The sequence below is a fragment of the Halichoerus grypus genome, chromosome 12, assembly GCF_964656455.1.
Source record: "Halichoerus grypus chromosome 12, mHalGry1.hap1.1, whole genome shotgun sequence".
NCBI lineage: Eukaryota > Metazoa > Chordata > Mammalia > Carnivora > Phocidae > Halichoerus > Halichoerus grypus.
Genome location: NC_135723.1, coordinates 91,819,491 through 91,840,990, shown reverse-complemented (window position 1 = coordinate 91,840,990; position 21,500 = coordinate 91,819,491). Strand labels below are relative to the sequence as shown.

At 43.3% G+C, this 21,500-nt stretch overlaps 1 protein-coding gene across 2 annotated transcripts in view; it reads left to right on the top strand.

Moving 5' to 3' along the window:
• ZC3HAV1 (zinc finger CCCH-type containing, antiviral 1) overlaps positions 1-20,886 on the top strand; it is a 56,495-nt gene extending 35,609 nt beyond the window's left edge. For both annotated transcript variants that reach the window (XM_036096708.2, XM_036097396.2), the window contains exons 8-13: positions 2,407-2,527; positions 5,921-6,023; positions 7,830-7,911; positions 8,530-8,660; positions 9,048-9,181; positions 17,043-20,886. In XM_036096708.2, coding sequence (XP_035952601.1) covers positions 2,407-2,527; positions 5,921-6,023; positions 7,830-7,911; positions 8,530-8,660; positions 9,048-9,181; positions 17,043-17,308 — 837 coding nt within the window. In that variant the 3' untranslated portion in view covers positions 17,309-20,886. The remainder of the gene's footprint in view (positions 1-2,406; positions 2,528-5,920; positions 6,024-7,829; positions 7,912-8,529; positions 8,661-9,047; positions 9,182-17,042) is intronic.
• Positions 20,887-21,500: the final 614 nt, after the last annotated feature.

Below are 21,500 nucleotides of genomic sequence, written 5' to 3'. Positions count from 1 at the left end.
TAGCTGGGCAGGTGGGCAGCAATGGTGCAGGATGGAGCGACAGCAGGAGTGACCGGAGGGCAGGGCCTGGTCGCCATGGGGTTTGCATCGGCAGCACTTGCAGATCCAGCCCCGCAGAGAGGTTGACTAGCTGGGAGCTGAGCTTAGTAGCTGTGGCGTCGAGGGGCGGGAGTCCCTGGCCTGAGAGAATCGCCCAAGGCAAAGGCAGGCCATCGCGCTGGAAACCAAGGTCAAGGCAGGCATGTGGGCACAGCACAAAAGCCAAGACTTGGTTACTGAAATGGAGATACACGTTCAAGTGTTTTGGGAGAATAAATCATCGAAGGCCCTATCCCTCATTCCTCCTTCACTTATTCGGAACTGAAGTACAGTGTGAGGGAAGGGCCTGAGGAGGGACCAAGTGGGAGGCATGCTGGGCTGTCCCAACGCTCAGACACTGAAATTGCCTCACTCTGTCCAGTATGACAACCACCAGCCACTTGTGGGGGCTATTTCATTTTAATTCAATTCATTACGTTTGAATAAAATGAACACTTCAGTTCCACAGTCACACTAGTCACATGTAAGTGCTCGACAGCTACATGTAGGTAGCAGCTATCATACAGGAAAACAGAACATTTCCAGTGAAATGTTCCAGAAAGTTCCAGCGGACAACACTGATCTAGACCTGAAAGTCTTGCTAGTCAAATTCTGGTCTGCAGACCAGCAACATTGGCACCATGCGAGCTCTTTGACACGCAGAATTAAAAACCCTTTCCCGGAATCGCAATCTGCATTTTAACACACAAATTAAAGTGTGAAAGGCCCCGGCCTAGCGCTTGGTAGATTGCTTCCAGCCGGGAACAGGGTCCTGCCGAGCTGAGCTGGCAGTTGAAGGATGTGGGACTTGAGCTGTCAGAATGGGAGGTTAGGACAGAGATTCGAGCTGGCAGGTGAGGGTCCCCAGAGGTGACAGATCTGCCTCGCCGCCCCCTGTGTTCTGTGTTCGTAGGCGTTTGCCCACGGCAGCTGTTCTTCCGGGTCCCAGGAAGGCATGTGACTCACCCCCACATCATCTAATCATGGCAATCTCGTTTACAATTATCCTGGTGGATAATGCCCCACCAGCTGTTGCAACAAACCTCTTCGAGGTGTAACTTAATTGTTGGATGCTGTAGTTTCGGAAGTTCTGCTAAAGGTAGCCTCCTTGTCACTTCCAGCCGTTTGTCCTGGTTCTACCTTCTGAACCTCATTCTGGTTTACTCCCGCTTTGCACTGGGTGCGGGTATCTGTCCTCACCATAGTCCTCTCCAGGCTAAAGAGACCTAGTTCAGGACCTTCTCCGTCCAGGACATTTTCCTTGGAGGCTTTCATTGTGGGCCCCCTCCCCTTACATCCAGCAGGCATATTCACCAAGGAGGGCGGGGGTGTTGGGGGGGTGGGCGGGGGGTGGGCATAGCTGAAAGCTGCAGAGCCCGCAGTGTCTTTAAAGGGACGGGGAGCCCCTCCCTGCCACCGGCTGGGAATTTGCTGTCATTAGCTCCTCCATTCTAGATCATAAGGAACAAGTGTCTCTTCACCATTAAATATTGGGAACCCCTGCTATTAGGGCTTACATCCGGTCTGCCCTGGTCTGCCACCCTTGCATAGGGTGTAGACAGTGGAATGGTGGCCTAGCTTGTCTCCTTGCTAGAATCAACACACTTCTCTTTACCCACCCGTTCTGAGGTTCAGACCCTTCATACAGGCCTTGAGACCAGAGATTCTATCTTTACATTTTGGGGGCGGTATTCCTTGCCTCTTTCATTACAGCCCCAGTGAGTGGCAAATCCAAGCGCTTTTTCAGTGTTGTTGACTGACTTGGGGCGGGTCCCATTTTATTTGCTTACGTGGTTCAGGGCAGAGGAGAAGGGGGAGGTCATTTACATTTGGACCACAGTATGCCCATTGGAGCTTCCCTGCCTTTTACAACAGCTCGAAACTGCTTTCTCACACGTGATGGGCTAAAAACAGCTACGCTATTCTACTTCATGCCCGAGTGTTGGATTCTGTTAGGGAGGGCAGACGTGATTTCTGTACCATGGGTATAAGTGGCTCTGTACGCTTGGGTCTTATTTTACAGAAGGTGTAAAAAGGACATTGCAAAGAGCTCCATTTTTTGGGCACCCACCAAGCATATGGTCCATTTCTGCAAGGTAGACTGTTCTCTAACCCCGTGATGGGGACGCCACAAGACGACGGTGTGACGTGGCCCCAACCCGGCGGCCTTTACGGTCTGGTTTGGGAGGCAAGATTCGTTCCTTTGAAATCCCATGGCTAAAATACAGTTGTATAAGATATAATGGTAGAGGTTTCTTAAAAGCCTACCCTGAAGTGTCTTTACCTTTTGTTTTAGTTTTTTGTTTTTTGTTGTTTTTTTTTAATTAGACTGGTGATCAGCAGGCTTCCAGCATCGACTCTTTCTACCTGGAGACCATCTTTCTATGCCACCCAATGGCCGTCGTGCCGTTTCAGGCGGGTTCACGGAGCTATGAGCTGAGTTTTGTGGGTAAGACTTTGCGTTTGGCAGTGGTGCCCATTGTTCGGATCTGGCATGCGGTGTCCACGTGGGGGTGGGAGCAGAGTGGAGGTGCATGTGCATGCCGTACCGAGGATCTGGGTGCTTTTCAGCAAGGCCCACGGTACGCTGGGGTGGGAGCCTGTGGCTGTCAGGAGGCCTGTGCCCAAGAGCCTCGGCTCTGACCACATTAGAGACTTTGGGCCCACTGGTGCCTTCGGACTTGTAGAACCTTGCTGTTCCTTTTGGGCTTCATCATCTAGGTGGTTGGTTTTATCCGTCACCTTTACTAAAGACTTTGCCTTCCACCATGTTTATTTGAGCCACCATGGAAAGGCCTTCAGCTTAGCTTCTAGCAATCTGTTGTGCTTAGTAAGAAATCAGGGCAGGAACTGCCCTCCCTCTGAATGTACTGTCCCATCAGCTGCACTCCTGGGACACCTCCCTGCATATGGTCAGATGGTTGCCCTTTTGGGACCAGCCCTGCGGATGCTTTGAAAGAGGTAAAGACTTTCTCAGGTCCTTGACCTTCCAGGTGGTACCTGAGGTTTGGGCCCTGCACCAATTACTGTGTATTAAATAATACAGCTTTGGGGCACCTGGGTGGCTCAGTCGTTAAGTGTCTGCCTTCGGCTCAGGTCACGATCCCAGGGTCCTGGGATCGAGCCCCACATCGGGCTCCCTGCTCGGCGGGAAGCCTGCTTCTCCCTCTCCCACTCCCCCTGCTTGTGTTCCTGCTCTCATTATCTCTCTTTATTTATTTATAAATAAATAAAATCTTTAAAAAAATTATAATTATGAAAACTGCACAGTAAGAGCAAAATTTAATATTGTTAAATGAAAAAGGCAAACCCTCAAATAGATGCTTTTGTGCCTTTCTCTTTAGGTGTTGTGTTTCAAATGAAAAGTGTTTTTTTTTCCGAAATGAAAAGTTTTTTAAAAAAATTTAATATGCTTGGTAAATGCAACGATGTATGCATGTGGACCAAGACCAGAAGAGAATAGGTAGAAACAGAAATCTCTTCTGTCAGATGGCGAAATGAAGAATGTCTTAAATCGAAGATTTTTTTCCTTTGGGTATTATTCTCTTGTTTTGGCAATTTAAAAAGGTGTTGGAGAGAGGAGAACCGATAATGTACCTTGTTCCTGAATCTGGAGAAATTTGACCAGCAATTTTGTTCACTTGGTTCATAGAAACTAGTTCAGAGCAGTTTGTGGTGTTCTAGGTGATTTTTTCCTATTTCTTGTCTTCTGACGTTCGTTAAACTAGTACTGGAGCGCAGGCTGTGTTGCTAGGCGCGGTTCTAGGTGTGGGCAGCGGGCGAAAGTGGTAACAGCTCTGGGGAAAATGAAGCAGTGTGATGAAGAAGCCAGAGAGTTGGAGGAGTCCCTAGGGGAGCATCTAGTTTTGTCCTGGGAGGAACCTTTGGAAGGAAGGGAGCAGCCCGTGCACATGGGAAGGAGGGCCCCCAAGAGAGGGAGGGGCTGGTGACAAGAGTGTGAACTGCAGACAAGCTGGAGGTTTCAAAGAACAGTGAGAAGGTCTGTAAGAGATGAGAGCTGCAAGAAGGTTTGGAGCAGAGTTGTGGCACCATCTCATTTTTTTTTTTTTAAGATATATTTATTTATTTTGGGGGGGTGTGCACACGCATGAGTGGCGGAAGGGCAGAGAGGGTCAAGCAGAGGGAGAGGGAGTAGAGCAGACTCCCCACTGAGACTGGAGCCAGACTGGGGCTTGATCTCATGACCCTGAGATCATGACCTGAGCCGAAATCAAGAGTCTGACGCTTAACCGGCTGAGCCACCCGGGATCCTCACACCATCTCATGTTATCTTTTTATTGTTTATGATTGTTTCACCTTGCAACAACTATACTGAAGCATAATGGCTTCAATAAAATGCATCCTTTTTTTTTTTTTTTTAAGATTTTATTTATTTGAGAGAGAGAGAGAGCGAGAGAGCACAGCCAGGGGGAGGGGCAGAGGGAGCAGACTGATGAAGCAGACTCTCCGCTGAGCAGAAGCCCAACGTGGGGCTCAATCCCAGGACCCCGGGATCATGACCTGAGCCGAAGGCAGACGGCTTAACCGACTGAGCCACCCAGGCGCCCCAAAATGCATCCATTTTGAGTGTGCAGTTGGATGAGCGCTGACATATGCATGCAACTGCTATCCTGATCAAGATCTAGAACATTCCCATCAGTCCAAAAAGTTTCCTCATGCCCCTTTGCAGTTGGTCTCTTCCCACCCCCATTTGCTCTGTCACTATAGATTAGTCGTATCTATTCTAGAACATCATATAAAGAGCATCTTGTGGTGTGTACTCTGCATGTGGCTGACTTCTTTCACTCGGAGTGTTTTTTAGACCCATCTATGTTGTTGCATGTGCAGGAGTTCTTCCCTCTTCAATGCTGAGTAATACTTCATTGTAAGGCTATACCATGGTTTGTTTTTATCCATTCACACTTAGTGAGTATTTTGGTTGTTTTCACTTTCGGTTATTAGAATAATGCTACTAGGATCATGTAAGTGAAAGTGTTTGTGTGGATGTAAGTTTTCTTTTCTCTTGGGTAAATATAAAGGAGTGGGATTGCTAGATCACGTAGGTACTATATGTTTAACTTTATAAGAAACTGCTAAAGTGGCTGTGCCATTTGATACTTTTCACTAGCAAGGTAAGATGATTTACTTTTTTTTTTTTTTAAGATTTTATTTATTTATTTGAGAGAACGAGAGAGAGCACCAGTGCATGCGTGAGGGGACAGGCAGAGGAGGAGGGAGAGAGAATCCCAAGCAGACTCCCCGCTGAGTGCAGAGCCCGATGCAGAGCCCAATCCCACCATCCTGGGATCACAATCTGAGCCAAAACCAAGAGTCAGACGCTCAACTGCCTGAGCTACTCAGGCGCCCCAGATGATTTACTTTTTAAACAGCTCCCTCTGACTGCAACTTGGACCTGGGTCTACAGGATGCATGAATTGAAAATGACATTTCACACTTGATACAGAAAAATCCTTCAAGATATAGCTACCACATTCCAACCTATAGTCATGGTTGCCTGGTTTAGGACAGCTTACCTGGATGATGTCTTGTTATCTGGCTGCCCTCGTCCCTCCCTTTACTATCTGACTTTGATTTACAGATCCGATTAATTGCTGACTGCTCATCTCATTGCCTCTTTGTTTTCTGGGTCTTATCATAAGGGCAGTGAAGGATACAGGTTTTTAATCATGAGCAATTCCCATCCGAAAGGATTTTCTCTGTTCATACATGTTACAGTTCAGTCGTGAATATTTGCTGTGTGACTAGCCTATGAAAAATAACAGGACATCATTTTCTAGGACTAATTCTTGGTTCTTGTTTGTTTTCCTTTTTCTCTCTAAAGGCATGATTCAAACAAATGTAGCTTCCAAGACCCAAAAGGATGTTGTCAGAAGGCCAACATTTATGTCTTACAAGGCTGTGGAGCAGATGAAAAGTGGGCTCAAGTAAGTGTTCGGAAACACTGCCTATCGGCAGATGTTTGAAATGATCACCCATTGATCTCACCAATTTACTCATGAATCTGTGTTCTTGAAATCTTCCTGCTTTCATTACACAGTGGTTTCCTTTCGCATCATCTGTACTCGTGAAGCAGTACAGTGTGCCCGTAGGGGTAGACGAGCAGGAAATCCATCTCCCTCTGACTCCCAGGGGACTTCGGGCAAGCCTTCCGTACCTGGGCCTCAGCTGCTTCACTGTGAATGGCGGGCCTGATGGGCTGAGCCTCGGAAATAATCAAGTGCATGGTTAAAGGGGTTTTGTTTTGCTCTGGGTTCTTCTGTGTGTCTTTAGTTTTGCTGAGTGGATTTACAGAAGGGAGGCTGCTGAGAAAGAAATGGAAGAAGAGAGGGATGTGTTAGCTGCCTGAGGGAGGAGATTTGGACAATGATACAGTTGATAAAAGGGGATTGTTTAAAGGAAATTTTGCTGTGGGGGATTCAGTGTCACTCCTCTGTCTCCTCATGAAAACTCAGAAAAATCTACATTGTTGATGAACGGTTGTGGAGATGGGTTTTTCCCCCCTCCAGGTGATAATAAGGTTACATAAAACAGATTTCAAGGTGGGTGTAAAATCAAGCATGACATTTTTCTAGTTGATTTATATAAATTTTTATCCAAACAAGGTATGTACATTGCATTTGGTAGATTTGTCCCTTAGGCTCTTAATCTATTACATTTCCCCTCCTCTACTTTTTTTTTTTTTAAGAAATTAGGTGATTCGTCCTTACAGAATTTTCCAAATTCAAAATGTATCAAATTGTATGCCCTGTATGCCCATCTGATAAGTAATTTCTGCGAGTTGATGGTTCGATTTAGAGGCTTGATTAGATTCAGGTTCCATTTTTGGTCAAGAAAACTATAGAAGTGGTACTTTGTGCTTCCTGCCACATCGTAATAAGAGGTACATAACGTCTAGTTGTCCTATTCTTAGTGATGAAGATGAGCCAGGGGGTGCTGGTCGGTCCAGTCTGACCCCTCTGTTCCAACATCTGATTTTTCACTGGATAGTTATCGTAGCTATTGGGGGTCATTGTTTCAATCCATTATTTCATTAGGGGTTAGAAAATGGTGGTTTTCTAATTCTGTCAATTCTGCAATTAATAGCTGTGAATTGTCTGTAAAGAAGACTTTTTCCTCCTGGGGGAACTATACCCTGAAATACAGTTCCTACAGGAAGGACAGCAGAATTCTTCCCCCGTGCCTCAGTGTTCATTGTTTCACAAAGATGCTGTAAGATATCTTAATGCTCACGTATTAGGTCCTCTGAAGGTTGAGCAGGAATCTAAAAAAGAATGAATGCTTTTGCATTTTATTTATTTATTTTTTTAAAGATTTTATTTATTTTTTTGACAGACAGTGGGAGAGGGAACACAAGCAGGGGTGGGGAGTGGGAGAGGGAGAAGCAGGCCCCCCGCTGAGCAGGGAGCCCGATGCGGGGCTTGATCCCAGGACCCTGGGATCATGACCTGAGCCGAAGGCAGACGCTTAACGACTGAGCCACCCAGGCGCCCCTGCTTTTGCATTTTAAATCAATGGGAAAATCACGTTAATTTACCAAATTATGAATAATGACTATTTTTTTTAAAGCATGATTACTAGTACATCTATACCAGGACTATGCAGGAATATAATCCAAAATAAAATACAAAGAAAAAATTCTCTGGGAAACCTTGGCTTCGTGGCTGGAACTTTGGGACAGAACTTGGGCATATGGAACAGGGAACGAAGTGAAGTCTTTCTCTTCTCTGTAGCTATCAGCCGGCGCAGACCCCGTCAGACCCTCTATCCTCGACATTGCTTCCTCAGTGGGACTTTGGCTCGAGTGGATATGAGGTACTTGGTTTTTGCTTTTTGGTGTGTAAATTGTTTCAAGTGGGGGGAAAAGTACTTAGCTGTAAATGTGTGTATTTGTTTGGATGAAAGGATGAATGGTTTCCGTAAAACTCTTGGGTCAAGATTCGGTGGCATCCAAATGGTAACTGTGTTGGCTTCCCAGAGAGCAGCTGCTCTCCACAGGGCACCTCATCATCCAGCCGCGCACATGCACACTGCCTCACCTCCTCACTTAACTTGGATGGGGCAAGACTCCAGATCACTTAGCTTCCACATCATGCTCCAGCTTTGGGGGCAGGCCTCTCTGCTTGAGTGCCTTGCTCTAGCTTTAGGCAAAGGAACTCACCAGGTCATTAGAGTAAATCCGACACCTCCGGGGGCGTCCCTTTGCCTTTAAGCATAATGCTAGCCCGAAGTCAGCCTGCACAGATGGTCCAGGTGCCAACTAGTTCATCGCTAAAATGAACCTCCAGATGTGGAAACGCTAAGCCAGCTATGCCACCTGCTACCAGAGGCCTGGCAAGGATACCCTGTGGCATAGGGGGCCGCGCCTTGTGGACATAATCATGCTTTAAATGTCTCCTGCTTCACATTATACGTATTTTTCAAATTTTTTAGTTGTTAGAGATCGATAATCGGTGTCCGGAATATGCCATGATAAGTGAATATTTTAAAACTTCCATGAAAAATTTCAAGATTGAAAAGATAAAGAAGATCAAGAACACAAAGCTCTTGAATATTTTTGAAAGGTTGGTGGCCACATTCTCAGGTTTTTTGTTTTGTTTTGTTTTTAACGTAAAGTTTGAAAGGATTAGTTAAGGGCTATACTTTGCAACCTATTCACTGGTTTATTTTATAGTCAAGAGTTTCTTCAGTGTCTGGTTGTTTTTTTCATTTTGTAAACTCGAACTTCTCTCTTTCAGCTTCAGTTTTACGACTCTCTGATTTAACGTGTCTATCATTTAAAAGTTCTCACAAATTCACTTTTCTGTGTCTGGTGCATTCATGTTAGAAGCTCCATTCTGAAAATGGGTGGAATCCAATTTTAAGATGATTAGACTTTATTGGGATTAATGTCATTAACCATAGTGGGAGAGGAATGCTCTGGTTGTTAAGTCTCACATTTTCTCTATTAGGAAAAAAATGAAGATGAACAACAGAATGGAAAAACTCCTGTTTTATGCAACAAGCCGCATCCATGTGGAGTCTATCTGTAAGAATAATTTTGACTGGATCTTACATGGAACTGGTGAAACCAAATATGGAAAAGGTTTGTGCTGGAATAGAGAAGCCTGAATGGTAGAGTCATAACTCAGGCTCTATTACGAGTATAAGCCATGATTTGGTACTAACCAGCATGTGTGGGCTTTTGCTTGCATGGAGAATTAAGCTCATGTTAACCTTAACTGCCCAAATTAGAGTGGTACATTGATTTGGGACTTGATTGCTGTATCATAGCCCTGCTCCCGTCTTGGGTTTTTTGGGAGGTGGAAGGATGGAAGGGTCTCATACATGTTTGCAACCTCTTTGACCTGTTGGCCACGTTGTCTACCATTACTATTCACTTCTGCCTATGGCTCTTCCTGCCTTAAGTCCAACCCTGCGAAGCTGCTATAAGTGGCCTGCCATTGCCACTGATGGGTTCTTTTTTCTCTTTTTTTTTTAAGGTTTTATTTATTTGAGAGAGAGAGAGAGCAAGAAAGAGAGCAGGAGTGGGGGGAGGGGGGGGAAGGGAGAGGGAGAAGCAGGCTTCCCACTGAGAAGGAGCCCGATGCGGGGCTTGATCCCAGGACCCTGGGATCATGACCTGAGCCGAAGGCAGCCGCTTAACCGACTGAGCCCCCCAGGCGCCCCCCTCTGCTCAGTTTTTAATAAGATTATTTTTTGGTGTTGGGTTGTACCTTCTATGTAATTCTTAAAACAAGCAAACACAACGAATCACTCATCTTAAGAGAACAACTAATAGTATATCAAGTTTCAAAGTGGGCTCAACTCCTACAATGAAGATTAAATTCACACACACTGGGGAAAGCAAGAAACCCATCAGTCAGCCAAAAAATATTTTTGAGTGCCTTCTACACACTAGATACTGGGGGACGTAGCTGTGAACAAAGTAGACGTGGGCCCCCACCAAAATTACTTCACATAATTAATCAAATGATTGCAACTGTGTAACTACTGTGGAGGGAGTGAACAGGTCCTATGGACACCTAACCTGGCTGGAGAGGTGTTCCCAAGGAAAGGCACAGGAGGGATCATCTACATCAGAGTCCCTGTGGAGAGTGAGCGACAAGTGGTGTAAGATACGGCGCCACAGGAGGGAGTTGAGACTTGACCCTGAGGGTATGGGAAGCTAATGAAGGAGTTTAAGCTGGGGAATGACTTGATGAGAATTTCACGTGTATTAAGTTTAAATGCATCAGTAAAGGGGTGCCTGGCTGGCTCATTTGGAAGAGCATGCGACTCTTGATCTCAGGCTTGTGAGCTCAAGTCCCATGTTGGGTGTAGAGATTACTTAAGTAAATAAATAAACTTAAAAAAAAAAAGCCTCACTAAAACTTACCTAGAAATGTTTGGAGAAAGCCGGATGACCACCTTGTCTCTCTTATGTTAGAACTCAAAGGAATATTTATCGTAGAAAATGGAAATATGATACATACGTGTTCTTAGGTTTTGACCCTAATTGGCTCTGGTGGTGACATGCATGGGCGTGTAGTCTGTTTTTCCTATACATGAAAGGGCACTGAAACCCTCTGAAATATATCCCGATAGTTTGATAGTGTTACTCACTTACTATCACTTTTCCTTTAACTTGATAAAAGAAGAGAGTTCCTAATAGCCAAGAAAACCCCCTGTGAGTGGTGTGGAACAAAGAGACAAAGATGGAGTCTGCAGTTCTCACAGATGGGCAAGGTGTCTGTTCAGGAACTGTGCCCCTTTTTCCCGTGTCACCCTCCCTTGAGAAGGTGGTGATCCTTCTACCCGGCCTGCCTCCTGTTACCCAGAGTTAGGAGGTATTTTTGTGTTGTTTGTATTTATTTTTCATCCCAACTTTCCCCTTGCATCACCTGTGATGGTATCAGTCCTGGCTAGATAGACGGGTATGAACCGTTGTGCCCATAATCTTAAAAAGTTCAGGCAGTTGTCCTAAAAGAGGCCAAGTGGTAGACCTCAGAGATACTGCTCCTCTCTGAGGGAAAACAAAGCCCCCCCCTTTCACACACGTGAAACCTCTCCCGTTAGGCTGTTATCTGCATGCTTTTGCATGTGACTGTGTTAAGGAGACTATCAGGAGAGTAAAATGTGCCTGGAAAGATAGGAAGGCTCTGGGCTACCTTTTGATAAATTGGAGGCGGGAAGAGAGCATCTGATGGGAGATTGAGGATCAGAGGGGAAGACAGGGTAGTCGGAGAGTTGATAAGGGCCTGGAAGCAGGAGCCGACCCACTGAGCAGTCTGCACTAAGGATAAGAACAACAGTTAGGTAAAAGCCACTCAACTTCACAGTCAGAGGAGATGATGAAAACTCCGATTTGGATAAAAAGTGGAAGCAAGGTGAAATTAGAAAAAGAAGCACATGCTTGGGGGCGGAGCTTCGCAAAGAAGGACCGGTCCTGGTTACCAATTGGATTCAAGAGGCCCGATGGGAGGCATAGAAGGCCAGGGAACATATTTGGGATCCAGGGTGCTGCAGGCATCGACGTCTATAAAATCTCCCAAGATTCTGCAACCCAGGGACCGCCCAGTGGTTGGAAAGAAAGAAACAAAAGTGTTATTTTTGATTATATGAGTGTCTATGTAGAAAACCCAAAAGAATCTACGGAGAATGGGAATGGTGGTATTCTGCCCAGGAAGTGGGAAACGTGTTCCTGTGACTCCTGTCCGTCATCCCTGACCCCCCAGCATGGTGGGGCCCCGGATGCCTGAAGAACCCAGGCAGAGCCAGCTTGACCCCTGTGGACTCCTAACCTAGAAGAAGGTCCTTTCCCTGGTCTTATTCAGAGTTCTTTCTAGTTAACAAAGCCTATTTTTTGCAATGCATATCTAGATCCTATTTTGGTAATCAAAAGCTGACCATGATTCTTTCTCCTTAAAGATTCCTTCCAGTGATTCTTATTCTCTCTAAGGCAAAGAATATGTCTGGCTAAAATAAAAGATGGTTACATTTCAAGAATTGTAAAAAGAAAAGAAAAGCACAATATTATCCCATTATGTCAATTATACTAGATAAATGAAAAAAATGAATAAAGTAGATTACAACAAGACAGCATATTGTGAAGTCTAAATATGACCTCTAGGGCAAACAAAAGCTAGCTAGGCAAAAAAACAAGACAAAACAAAACAAAACAGTTGGGAGAGGAGTGTTTATGAAGACCGGAGACTGACAAAGGCCAGGGAGGCTGTAGACAGCACAGGACATTTAAGGTCTGGTGGGAATGACAAAGGATAAAGCTGGAGCTGGGGGTTGGTGTCCGATCCTGAAACATCTTGCAAGCCTCTCTCTCTCCCTCTCTCCCCCGCCCCAGCTTGTGCTCGTTCTCTTTCCTCTCTCTCTAAAATAAATAAATTTTTATTTAAGATTTTATTTATTTATTAGAGAGAACACAAGCGGGGGAGTGGCAGGCAGAGGGAGAAGCAGGCTCCCCACCGAGCAAGGAGCCCAATGTGGGGTTCCATCCCAGGACCCCGGGATCAGGACCTGAGTCAAAGGCAGACACTTAACTGACTGAGCAACCCAGGCGCCCCATAAATAAATCTTTTCAAAAATAGCTGAATAATCAAATCAGTACTGAGACTTTATTACAAAATAGAAAAAAAATAATTTAACATACATAAAAGTAACTCAGTGCCATTAAAATATGCACAACTATCTCTGAATGTTGCAAGTAGGTTTTATGGCTTTTATCAAGCAATAAAAATGCACACTCAAGAAAAATATGGATGAAATTTTTGTCTATTGATTTTATTCCATTTGCTTTAAGTCAAATATATTTTTACCAGTAACTCCATACTATTTATTTGACACCTTTTCCATGCATAACTGCAGTTCACTTATCTGGAAAGATTCACTTTCTGAAAGAGAACTTGGAATTGGAAAGAGCGAACAACTGTGTTATGAGCAGCCTAAGTTGTTGTCATAAAATTCTTGTACGGAAGATTGTGTATGTTTTTTCTTGGGAGCTTCTCAGAATCATTTAGTCTTATTTCAAAACAGTGGTTGTTTTTTTTTTTTTTTTTTTCCTCAGCCCAGCAAGTGTGGAGTGGGAGTAAAGAGACGCTAGAAGTGGGCAGCGAGAAGAAAATTAGCAGTTTTAGGTGGAGAATGAGAGAGGAAATGATCTGTAAGACACAAACACAACTTAACATTTTTCTTTCATGCTGTGTATAGACCATTGGTATAGGAGTAAATGGCTCTGTCCCCCTTAGTAACTCAAGAGGGCATCCCTATGTTGTAACACCATATACCAGCATTAATATGTACATCTGACGCATCAGGAAAAGAAAGGGCAGAATGACTTGTTCTATTTTTTTAAATCAGAGAAATGTATGTGTTTTAGAAAGATTTCCTTACAAAATAGCTTAAATTGTTTAGAAGTTCCAGAAATTGACGTATGAGGAATGGCTCTTTGCAGACACTTAAAAATGACTTATGACCGTTCTAGGATGCGCAGAGATGGGCAGTGTGATACAGAGTTTGTGTGATAGAGAGTTTATAGAGGGTGACCATCAAAAGAGAGATAATAAAAATAAAGAAGGCCCAGGGGTGCCTGGGTGGTTCCATCGGTGAAGCGTCTGACTTCAGCTCGGGTCATGATCTCGAGGTTCTGGGATCGAGCCCGAGTCAGGCTCCCTGCACAGTGGGAAGTCGGCTTCTCCCTCTCCCTCTCCGTCTGCCCCTCCCAACTTGTGCATGCTCTCGCTCTTTAATAAATAAATAAATAAATAAAATCTTTAAATAAAAGTAAAATAAAGAAGGCACAGCCTCTATCCTCAGGGGATAGCAGAGTCGTATAGAGGGCATCTGTAGTTGGTTAACTGGTAAAACTGAGGAGCTGGAACTAGCTAGGGAGGACGGTCTTTGGCAATGAGGGAGGTGGAGTGGGTGGCCCAATAGAATTGTGGTGGGATGATGATTGTCATTTGTGTCCTTGGTCATTTTCTAATTATCTACTGGCCTACTTTATAAGATTATAAAAAGATCCATATGGACACTTAAAAAAATTTTTTTTTAAGATTTATTTGTTTATGGGCTCCTGCGTGGCTCAGTTGGTTAAGCGACTGCCTTCGGCTCAGGTCATGATCCTGGAGTCCTGGGATCGAGTCCCGCATCGGGCTCCCTGCTCAGCGGGAAGCCTGCTTCTCCCTCTCCCGCTCCCCCCTCTTGTGCGTGCTCTCTCTCTCTCATTCTCTCTCTCAAATAAATAAATAAAATCTTAAAAAAAAAAAGATTTATTTGTTTATTTGAGAGAGAGAGAGAGCACGCAGAGGGAGAGGGAGAAGCAGACTTCCCACTGAGCAGGGAGCCTGATATGGGGCTCAATCCCAGGACCCTGGGATCATGACCTGAGCTGAAGGCAGATGCTTAACCGACTGAGCCACCCAGGCGCCCCTGGATACTGTCTTTTAAATATAAGCTTGTTGTGGTCACACATCAGTAAAAAAAGAAAGACAAAAATACAACAGGAAAAAAAGATATGGAAAAGCAGTTCCAAGAAAGAGCATACAAAATATGCCAATAAGCATATGAGAAGATGCTTAATGCCGCTAGTATTGAAAGAAATGCATATTAAAATCAGATTTTTTTTGCACTTTGTATTGACAAAAATTAAAAGGATAGTTGATATCCAATGTTGGCAAGGTTTGGAGAAATGGGAATTTCTCCATTGCTGGTAAAATCTTTAGACTGCTTCTGGAGGGCAATTTGTAATATCTGTCAAAATGCAATACGCTCATGTCCTTTGACTCAGCCATTATAGTTTTGCAATCTGTTCTATAGAAATACTTATACAGGCTCTCAAAGGTATATTTACTAGGATGTTTTAAAAGTATTTATTTAGACATGTTCTTGGTAATAGGAAAAAATAAAAGCCACATCTTAATCAATACAAGAGTAGTTAAATTATGATACCTCCATACAATGGAATCCTGTGCAGCCACTAGAAAGAATGAGGTGGGGTTAAATGGGGTGACAGCAAAATTTCTAGGACTAGAGTGTAAAAAAATGCAGAACAGTTCATTCAGTATAATCTTCTTAATGAACAAATAAAAGAGGGGCGCCTGGGTGGCTCAGTCGTTAAGCGTCTGCCTTCGGCTCAGGTCATGATCCCAGGGTCCTGGGATCGAGCCCCACATTGGGCTCCCTGCTCTGCGGGGAGCCTGCTTCTCTCTCTCCCACTCCCCCTGCTTGTGTTCCCTCTCTCACTGTGTCTCTCTTTGTCAAATAAATAAATAAAAATCTTAAAAAAAAAAAAAAGAAAAAAAAATGAACAAATAAAAGAACATCAAACTGTACCAGAGTAAATGTGTTATATATGTATGTAAATGCCTAGAAACAGGTGAGAGAATCCCCATCAAGTCAGTGACTGTTTGGGAGGGACAGTGGTTTGGGAAATGGTAGGTCAGTACAGGTGGACTTTCATTTCTTATTCCAAATATAGTTGAACATCATTTACTCAGAATATCCATTATCTGACCTATTTAGGATAAGCAGTATTTCTGGAATTCAAACACCTAAATTATAAAAAAAAATAAGTAATAAAAAATAAATAAGATAAATGAAAAAATATTAAGCACTTGTTACCATAAATAAAATGAATTCCTTTTACTAATTAACTTTTGCATACAAAATCAGAATTTTCAAATATATATATACACATTTCTTTTATTTTTTTAATTTAAAAAAATTTTTATTTAGCGTGAGCAGTGGGGGAGGGTCAAAGGGAGAGGGAGAAAGAATCTCAAGCAGACTCCCCACTGAGCACTGAGCCCGACATGGGGCTCGGTCCCATGATCTTGAGATCATGAGCCTAATCAAGAGTCAGATGCTTAACTGACTGAGCCACCCAGGCACCCCCACAGTTCTTTTAAAAAGACAGAAAACTGGGGCACTGGGCTGCTCAGTCAGTTAAGCAGCTAACTTCCACTCTGGTCATGATCTCAGGGTCCTGGGATAGAGCCTCGTGTCAGGCTCCCCACTCAGCGGGAGTCTGCTTCTCCCTTTCCCTCTGCACGCACCCCGCGACCCCATGCTGTCTCTCTCAAATAAATAAATAAAATCTTAAAAAAAAAGAGAGAGAAAAGTATCTGGCAATGACAAAAATTAAAATAAGAAATTTTAATTTGTCAGGAGATCACTGTTGATCTGCTGTGTACAGAAACCTCAGTGATGCAGCGGTGCCCGGATGGCTCAGTCGGTGGAGCATCCGTCTCTTGATTTAAGCTCAGGTCATGATCTCGGGGTTGTGAGATGAAGCCCTGCCTCAGGCTCTGCACTGAGAGTGGAGTCCTGCTTGGGATTCTCTCCCTCCCCCTGCCCCTCCCCTGCCGCACACACGCATGCGCGCGCTCTCTCTCTCTCTCAAATAAAGTGTAAAAAAAAAAGAGACCTCAGTGATGCAGAAGTTGCTTTATGGTTGAGGAGGACGATAGATGAACTGTTTTGGAAAGGTCTACCAGGGTCAGTTGCTTGCCGGTACTACGCCCCCCTCTTTCACATTTTCTAGGACCTTCCCATCGGTAGTAAATGACCTTTGTTCCTTAAAATGTACACATTAGAAAAAGGCCTCTGCTGGAGTATCGTTGGTTCATCAAGTTACAATTCAGCTCACCCTGCAGGATTTGCATGACTTGGGCTGCTGTGAGATCCCCACTTGGTTACTGTCCCAGTGGCTCACACCATCCCTGGGGGCCCCTGCACAGTAGCAAGTGTTTCTGTTAGTTCAGTAGGGTTATATACTGGATTCGAAGAAACATTTTTTTCAGTACAAAAGAAAGTTTATCAGTATCAGTAAGGTGTTGCTGACACATGCTTAGGGGACGCTTATCATCTGATGGTATGTAAATAATCTTACAAACTACGTGCCTTCTTTCATAATAATTCTTTACCCTTTCTCTTTTTCTGATGATTTCTAGGAATTTACTTCACAAAAGATGCCATCCATTCCCATAAAAATTGCCAGGGTGATACCAAAAACATCGTTATGTTTGTAGCTCGAGTCCTGGTTGGAGATTTTACTCAAGGAGAGATGGGAAGCACCGGCCCTCCCCCACCACCGTATGACAGCTATGTGGATATAAGGTTGAATCCCTCCGTTTTTGTCATCTTCGAGAAAAATCAGATTTACCCAGAATATGTGATTGAATATACTGAACTAGACAAATCCTGCGTGATTAGTTAGGAGTGATGAATACAGAGTCATAAAGGAGGCCATCACCCTTCTGTTCACTTACTGAGCCAGGTTGCCCCACATAGTACATTTTTACATTTCTCATCTAGTTATCAAATGCCTTAGATCAGTGGTTCCCAAACTTTGCTACACAACTGAATCGTCTGGGAAGCTTTTTAACAAGTCCAATGTTCAGATGGCATCCCGTGCCAACTAAATCACTGTTTCTGGTGTGAGAGCTCGGCAGTGGTACTTTTTTTAAATCCCAAGGATTCGAACGTGTCATAGAGTTTGGGAACCACTGCTTAGATATAACTGAGAAAGACGGATTTCTAAAACATCTGTAACTGCCAACAAGTTTCTCTCCCAGCTACTCTTCGTTTACTGTATGACATGGTTAAATTTTGGTTAAATTGAAAGAAAATTAATTTGGGCAATTTGAGAGAAATCTAAAAATGCCTATGGAAGTAAGGACATAAGACCGTACCGCCTTGGATAGAAGATTATGGAAAGTTGGAGGGGGGGAGGTTTAGGAAAATGCCGGGGCGGTGGGGAGGAGAGAAAAGGTAATTTAAATGCCATTACAGATGTAACTGTACCGTACCTTCGTGGTAAAACTGAGTTGGGGCACACATTTCTTCATCTCTAACGTTTATTTAGAGGACCCCATCCAGGCTCGTTCTCTGGAATGCAATGAAAAGAGCCACAAACTGGCTCTTTATATAATTATGGCAGAGTAGACATTTATATTCTAATATATGATTATAGAGAAGGTTTTCAGGTTGGACTTTCAGGAAGTGTCTGTATTGTGGGGGGTCTGAGTTGTAGTAACCAGACTCACAGAAGCATGACTGATAAACCTGAGTGCTAGTGTAGTTGTTCGCTCTAACAGATGAGGATCACCGAGGAATTAGGAGCAAGGCCATCCCTACTGAAGGATAGGCCCCTTAAGGAGGCGAGATTTGTTTCCTGGTGAGCGTGGAACCAGAACAAAGAGAACAATGCTTCAAACAGGTCTTACACCTGCAAGGGGCTTCTTTTTTTTCCTAAATATAACGGATTGTATGGAATTGAAGTACAATCAGTTTTTAAAGCAGATGAGGTTCCTGGACCAAGATTTCTTTCCTTATCATGAATCAGATTTTTCCTTCCAGTTTTTCTTTTCAGCATTCTGTACCGCTTACCAGTTTCCTGTTGTAACTCCTGCCAGCAGACATGTTATCAAAGTTAATTAGCATTAGAGTTGATTTTATATTAGTCAGATTGTAGATCAGTACAAACATCTCCACAACCCCTTGGTTTAAAGGACTCCACCGGTAACAAATGTATAGAGATTTTTTTAGGGCAGGGTTATTTTCTGGTGGGCTTGTCACAAATAGTTACTCTTACTCGCTTTTTTTTTTTATGGTAGTATGTTTTGGAGCTTTCATTTCCTGATCTTGGTTCTCACATTTTCAGAAATGCAATTTGTCCAAATCTGATTGCTCATTAGGCATCTCTACTTGGATATTTCACAGACACCTCTAAAGTAACATGTCTCCAGTGGAATTCTCAATCTGCTTCCTTCAAACGAATCACCTTCTCCCCTAGTATTCTGTATCCAGAAGTCATCCTTGACTTCTTCCTGTCCTTCTCCCAAACTGTTCCCAAGTCCAGTTTTCCTTCTTAAATATTTCTTTGGCCCCTTCTGAGTTGTTCTTTACTTAGCAGTAAGAATGGTCATATTTTAACTTTTTTTTTTTACGTAATAATCTTTAAAAACACAAATCTGATCATGCCTTTAGAATAAAGGTCAAAATCATTATTATGGCCCCACATGATTTCTCCCTCCCCTGCCCTCTATCATTTATTTTCTTCTACTGAAGCCACTCTGGCTTACTTTTAGTTCTTTGGTACACCTTTTCCCCTAGCTCAGTGGTTCTCAATGAGCATGCCTGCCTTTTTTTTTTTTGACAAATACATTGTAACATCTGCTTTATTATCCTCAAAGTGCAATCCAGTAGTAATATACTCTACCTACACATGATTTCAGAAATAAATTTAAAATTAATTAAAATTAACATTAGCATAAAAGGAAAATAAAAGTTACATTACTTGGGCACGACTATATTAGAAGACTTAATTAAGTAATCAGATGTTTATACCTACTTATAATGGGCAAATTTACAAGAAGGTAGAAGATAAAAATTGACTTTATACAAAGTATGGGAAAATGAAAAAGCAGGGATAGGAGTGGACCCTAGAATAAAAACTAGTGATGCATAACTTTTTTGAATATGATAGTACTTATAAGAGAAATATCGAAATAGCCTTAATTGAAATAAAGATACTATGCAAGAAAATCTACAGACTGTCGACATGGAGAAAATGAGGAAATATTCTATTTTTTGCAGACGAGCTGTAGCTCATACAGGAATGTCTAGTGAGACATTCAAAATTCGTGTAGGGTGCAGAATAGTTTCTTATTGTGAGGAACTGTCCAGTATGTTGCAAGATGTTCGGCATACTTGGCTCTCATATACTAAGTGCCAATAGCACCCTCTCCTCCCCCCAGTTATAGGGCGACCATAAACGCTATCAGATCTACTCACCCTTTCCAGAGCAGTCACATTTTTGTCACATCCCATTTGTTGGCCTGAGAGCACTCCTAGGTGATACAATCTACTTACATACAAGAATTTCTTTAAAAACCCATTTAACACCCCAACTCTGTAAAAATGGAAAAACAGAAAGAAAGAAATCTGTAATGAAACTAAAAGGATTTTCAGTATGTAAATGCTCAGGCATGACTATGCTATCTATCCGACATCATGAAGTAGATATTTACTCCTACTTACAGTGAATAGGTTTGAATTTCAAAGTCGTTCCGAGGCTACTTCTGATAAAGAAGTACAGGAAAATGAAAGATGAGAGGTGTGGGTGACTCGAGGATGAAAATCAATGTTAGAGTGAGTCGTAACAGACCACATACCTTCTCTGTATGTGGTGAGGGAAAGAGTGCAATTACCTTCACTGGTATAAGGATAACAGATTGTCTAAGAGGGAAAAATGAACGATATTCTCTCCGGCGAGCTGTAGGTCCTACATAAATGTCCAGCAGGACATTAAAGAGGCGAATAGGGTACAGAATAATTCTTCGTTGTGTGGGACTCACCCATCCACTGCAGGACATCCGTTCTCCCTGGCTGCCTCCACTCAATGCCAGTAATAGTTCTCACCGATTATGAAGCCAACAACCCATCCACTTCCAAAGTACCACAGTGAGAACCACTGACTTAGTTAATGTCTAGCATCCTCACATTCGCTTACTTTTACCTCCGTAAGGAGTCCTTCTATGGAGTAGATGAGATGCTTGCTTCCCCAAACCCCGGTTTTTAAAAAACCATGTGCCCTCCTTTGTTCATGTTTAGCATCTCTCCAACTTGCGGTTGTCTGCTTTCTGCATTAGAATGTAAGCTCCTCCAGGGCTGAGTCAACCCGTCTTGTTCACTGTACCGTACCTGTTACTTTGTTACTTTGCTGAGTGTTTGATATGTGGATACCTTGTATACATTGTGTTGAATAAAGTAACCTCAGCTGTTTACATTCCAGCCGTTGAGTTGTATTTCTTCTTCCTCAAGCGTAATTTGAGACTATCCAATAAAGAGAAATATTAATTTTGCCCTGCTGTCTGAATTGACTGTATTTATTTCTAGGTATCTCCAAAAAGGTAATCAGCGGCAGACACTAACTTATTCAGTGGGGGCTAGAGGATGTGTTTGCCCTTTCTGGCTTTTTCATTCCAGGACTTGATGACCAAAGAGCTTCAGTAAGAGGCAGGGTGGTGGTGATGGCACAGCTCACGGTTGGTCGGCACATCTTTTGTCTCAGGGCTTAAAGAAGGAGAGGCTGAAAGCGTGAATATACCTTTCTTCCTTTGGTCCCAGGGGTGGGTACAGGGCCTGGCTGAAGTACAAAGGTTAAAAATATCCTATCAGTCCCTCCTTCAAAAGCCCTTCTCCACTCATTCTTTTTGTTTGTTTGTTTGTTTGTTTTTTTTTTTAAAGATTTTATTTATTTATTTGAGAGAGAATGAGATAGAGAGAGCATGAGAGGGGGGAGGGTCAGAGGGAGAAGCAGACTCCCTGCTGAGCAGGGAGCCCGATGGGGGCTCGATCCCAGGATCCTGGGATCATGACCTGAGCCGAAGGCAGTCGCTTAACCA